At 66.5% G+C, this 4,809-nt stretch overlaps 1 protein-coding gene across 2 annotated transcripts in view; it reads left to right on the top strand.

Moving 5' to 3' along the window:
- The first annotated feature begins 4,284 nt into the window (after positions 1-4,284).
- Positions 4,285-4,809, top strand: part of LOC104839336 — a 7,275-nt gene continuing 6,750 nt past the window's right edge. The window contains exon 1 of one of the 2 annotated variants that reach the window (XR_775153.1): positions 4,285-4,692. Coding sequence is in view for 1 of the 2 variants with exons in the window: in XM_010579574.1 (XP_010577876.1) it covers positions 4,488-4,692 (205 nt within the window). In the remaining variant the exon portion in view is untranslated. The remainder of the gene's footprint in view (positions 4,693-4,809) is intronic. The other variant, XM_010579574.1, reaches the window with a different exon arrangement.

The raw sequence follows: 4,809 nt of genomic DNA on the forward strand, positions 1-4,809 counted from the left end.
TTCTCCGGCCCTTCTCCGGCGGCACGTGTCCCGGCGCCGTCCCCCTCCCGCAGCCCGCTCCTCTGCTGGAGCCTTGTTTTTCCGGCTGTGCGCGGCGGCGCGTGAAGCGGGGCGGCCGGGGTGACCCCCCACCCACCTCCCTCAGGTGTGTTTCCACCCCGGGGCCGGCGGCCGGCAGCCCAGCGAGGCGCAGCGGGGCTGGGAGCGGAAGCGAGGACGGGAGCCCAGCCTTGGGCAGAGCCCGGCCATGATGGGACCTGCACCCGCCAGCCCCGCGCCAGCCGTGCTGCATGGCACCCCGTTGCACGCCTCCCCGTTGCACGCCTCCCCGTTGCACGCCTCCCCGTTGCATGGCTCCGCATTGCACGGCTCCCTCCCGTTGCACGCCTCCCCTTTGCACGGCACCCTGTTGCATGGCTCCCTCCCGTTGCACGCCTCCCCTTTGCACGGCACCCTGTTGCATGGCTCCCTCCCGTTGCACGCCTTCCTGATGCGCAGCTCCCCACTTCACGCCTCCCCGTTGCATGGCTCCCCGTGGCACGGCTCCCTCCATGTTGCACAGCTCCCTGTTGCATGGCTCTCCACTGCAAGGTTCCCTCCCAGTTGCACGGCTTCCTCCGCGTTGCAGAGCTCCCCATTGCACAGCTCCTTCCCTGTTGTACAGTACCCTCACCACTGCTCAATTCCCCATTGCATGTCTGTTGCACGGCTCCCCATTGCACGGCTCCCCAATGCACGGCTGTTGCACGGCTTGCTCCCCGTTGCACGGCTGTTGCACGGCTTGCTCCCCGTTGCACGGCTCCCCTGTGCGGAGCTGCTGCAGGAGGGACCCCTCCCTCACACCAGGGAGGGTTCAGCGTGCCCCGTGCCCACGTGCTGCCCTGCAGATGTGCCCGGCTCCCACCACCACCCTGCCACCGCCGCTTTCATTCTCCTTTTCGCACTCGCCATCTGTCACCGGCCTCCCCCGGTCCCCGCAGGCTGCAGGGATTAACCCCCCCACACCCCACCGAGGGGGAGCAGGGGTGACGAGAGTGGGGTGCCATCATCCCTGCGGTGGTCCCAGGGCTGGAAGGGACAGGGTGCGTGGTGTGGGCACAGGGCTGTGACAGTCGTCGCAGATGCGTGCGCCAGGCAGGATCCTCCTCTGCGACTACGTGGCCCCTCCAGGTTGTGCAGGGACCCCCATCCCTGGGGCGGGGGGGTGACGGGGCCGTGCTCCCCCCACGACCGTGGCAGGCTGCCGGGCCAGCTGGCCGCGTGCACAGCAGATGTCCACCCCGAGCCACCCTCTGCCGCTCCGTCCCCCGGCACCTGGTGGCCACTGGCCATCTGGAGTCGGCCACATCCCCGGAGACGATGCTCAGCCCTGGCCCTGAGCAGCGCCCGGGCACTGCCGTCCATCCTGGGGGGCTGCCGGGGCCGCAGTTTGCTTCCCCGGGGCCGGGAGGGAGAGAGCTGCTCCGCAGCGGTGCCAAGCCAGCCCCGGTCATTGCCAGTGCTGGGGGAGCGGGTTATGGTTTATTCAGCAGTGGCAATGCTGGCTCACCCTGTGCCAGTGTTTGGCTGCACGGGGAGAGATGCGCGGTGCCTGGCCCCGTTCTCCGTATTGGGGTGGCGGGGACAACGCATCGGGGAAGGGGTCAGTCCAGATGTGCCGTCACAGCTGGGAGCAAAATACGTAGTGCCTGCAGCTGCTGTGGAGCAGCCGGGCACTGCAAAAGCAGAGACCTGGGTGCACTGCAGCCCTGCCCACCCACAGACCCCCCAACCCCGGGCTCATAGGGCTGCTGCAATGGTCCCCAGGGCACTGGGATGTCCCCAGGCTGCCACCGTGGTTTGTCACCTCCCTCCCAGCTGGGTGCGAGCCCTGTGGCCCACGTTGGCGTGAGGGTTTTCCACTTGCTACCCCCCCACCTTACACAGCTTGCTGATTAATTATGGATCCAGCAGAAAGCTTTTATTACATTAGAGTTTACTTGTGGCAACATCCGTATTTATTAAAAAAAAAAAAAAAAAAAAAGGAAAGTAATTACTATGGTGGTGCAAACACCGCAAACACCGCTGGGTTACGGGGAGCTTAGGGTGAGTGCCACGGCTGCTGGCGGCTCCAACCCGGTACTCCATGGTGGGACGGGATGGGGGCACAGGGGACTGCCGCCGTGATGCTGCTTGGGGTAAGGACGGAGCACGGCAAGGGGGGAGCCCGTCCATCCCCGCTGGGACACCCCAAGGCTGCGGGCACCATGTCCCCAGCCCTGTCCTTTCCCAGCCCAAGGTGGGACAGAACCAGAGCCTGTGCCGGGGTCCCCAGCCGCTGCCGAGGAGGGAGTAGTAAACAAGGTGGAGCGAAACATTTGATCTCCATCCATCTGCCAGTGCCTAATCTCCCACCGGCAGCCCTCGTGCCTCATCACCTCCCAGCCCCCCCTAATCTGCTCCCCGCCAGCCAGCGGAGGGTCAGAGCCGGGGCTGCTGGCCGCGCACATGCCGCATGGCATCGGCGCAACCGAGAGGCTGCCGTGGTGCGGGGAGCCTGGCCGGCAGGGCCATATGGTGGGAGAAACCGGATTAACTGTCCCCGTTTCGGGGTTTAACCCCTGTGCTGCTGCTGCAGTGGTGCGAGGGCACGAGCCAGGGGACACGGTCCGGCTACCATCCCCCCGTGCCCGCATCCCACCCGGCACGAGCATCCGCTCGGGGGGCAGGGGACGGGTCTGTCCCCCGGAGCTTGTGGGGGACGCGATTGCCATCGGGACTCCCCGGGGACGGGAGCAGCTCGGAGACGCTCGGCGTGAAGTGGAGCCGTAAGTGCCTCCTGCGTCACGTGGCGAGGATAAGTGCAAAATGGCCCTATTATGATAATTGCGCGAAATTATGATTGATGGAGATTAGCTGCTTATTTGAGGAAATGGCAGGCGCACGTGTGACACGGGCAGGCCGGGGTACAGCCTCTGGGGGACGGGGGGGTGCGGGCAGAAGGGCACGTTGAGACGGTTCCTGGGGCTCTTCCTATGGCATGGACCGTCACCGCCATCCCGGGAGCTGCTGCATCCCCAGCTGCTGGCTCTTGGGCTGGGATGTGTCACCCATAAGGACATATGCATAGGGACATAGCATAGGGACACTGGGTGCTGCATGGCAGGAGTCCAGGCTGGGGCCGGTGTGGGCCAAGCACAGCCCTGACCTGCCCCGTGGAAGGCTCTTGGTGTCTCCTACCAAGCCCATTAAAGGCATTCCCAATTAGGGGGTAAACCTTTTAAACAGTGATGGCAGGCAGGTCTCTGTGTGCTGGTGCCTTGACCGGCGCTCCCGGTGCTCTGTGCCATGGGGCTGTGCCGTGGGGCTGGGGAGAGGGCAGCGGGGCAGCCCCAGCACCCCTGCAGCTCCCAATAAATGTGGCTCTCGGTAAACGACTTATTTTGGGTGAAGCTGAGCAGGGTGCTGGGCCGGCTCTGGGCTGGCAGCCCGTCCCCTGCCTCCCGCTTGGCCGTCCCCACCGGTGTCCCTCGGCCTCCGGGACTCTCCTGGGGCATCGGTGCCGGGACCACCTGGGCTACGGTGGATGCTCAAGCCACGCTCCTGCTTCTCCCTCTAAAAAAGACGCCAAGACCAGGAATGTGGGGAAGAAAAGCCGGAGAGGCGGGCATTGCTGCAGTGCCGATGTCTGGCCAGGACGGAGCCATGGCACGACTGCGCCGCCAGGGCCGGGATTTCGGCATGGGGTGGGGATGCCGCGTCGCACGAGGCTGAGGTGGCCGTGTAGAGCAACGCACGGCCGGAGGGCACCCCAAAACCACCCACCCATCGCCAGAAGTCCCTCCTCCGCTCTCCCCTTCCCAATTTCCCGGGCCCCCCTACGCGGCAGACGGATGCTGGGTAAGAGGTGTGTCTGCGGGAGCCGTGCTCGCCACGCAGCATCGCCGAGCCGGGCTGCGTCGGCGCTTGCCATCCCCGGGATGGGTTCTCCCAGCTGGGCTGGGGGCACGAGTAGAGACAGACGGGGCTGAGCCTCTCCATGCGACGCCAGCACCGCAGCCAGGCTCCCATGCCCTCCGCCGAAGGACGAGGACGTCGCCCAGCCGGCCGTGGCGAAGGGAAGGGGCCCCCAGCGCGTCCCCCGCCACCGGGCACGGCGAAGCCAGCTCTTCTCTCTGCCATTTTCCCCTTTTCCTCCCCCCTCATTTGGCTTTTGGCAGCCGAACCGTGGCGGCGGCTGGGGCGCGCGGTGCTGGGGAAGGGCTGCCAAGCGTCGGCAGCCCCCCGCGGCCCCCCGGCCCCCTGTGCCAAGGCTGGTGGCTGGCAGAAGGGCTGCCTGCGCCTGGCGGGGCTCCGTCAGCTGCGGGAGGATCCCTGCGCCGCGTTCGCTGCCAATTTCCCTGCGAGCTGGCACCGCAGGCGGCTCCGGAGGCACCGGCGGAGAAGGCTGGGGAGGACGGATTGTGAAAGGGAGAGAGGAGAGAGAGGGAAAAAAAAAAAAAAAAAAAATGGACACATGCCATCGCTGGAGCGGCGAGGCTGCCGCTGCCAAAACGCCAGCAGGCAGCGCGGGGCCAAAACCCGCCGGCGGCAGAGAGGAGGGTCTGGCAGCCCATCCCAGCGCGGGACACATGGAGAACGGGCAGCACGGCGGAGGCAACGGCGTGGCCGAGGCGGGACGGGTAGCGGACGATGGAGCCGGAGAGGAGAGAGGTATTTGCCTTCGTTTTAAAGGCTGCGTGTGCACGCGTCCGCTGCCGGGGCTGCACACCCCGGCCGGCTCAGCCCCGTGCAGGCTGCCCGCGGCCTCCCCGTCCGTCCCGCCGCTCT

This window comes from Haliaeetus leucocephalus, unplaced genomic scaffold (genome assembly GCF_000737465.1).
Source record: "Haliaeetus leucocephalus isolate CR32 unplaced genomic scaffold, Haliaeetus_leucocephalus-4.0 Scaffold668, whole genome shotgun sequence".
Lineage (NCBI taxonomy): Eukaryota > Metazoa > Chordata > Aves > Accipitriformes > Accipitridae > Haliaeetus > Haliaeetus leucocephalus.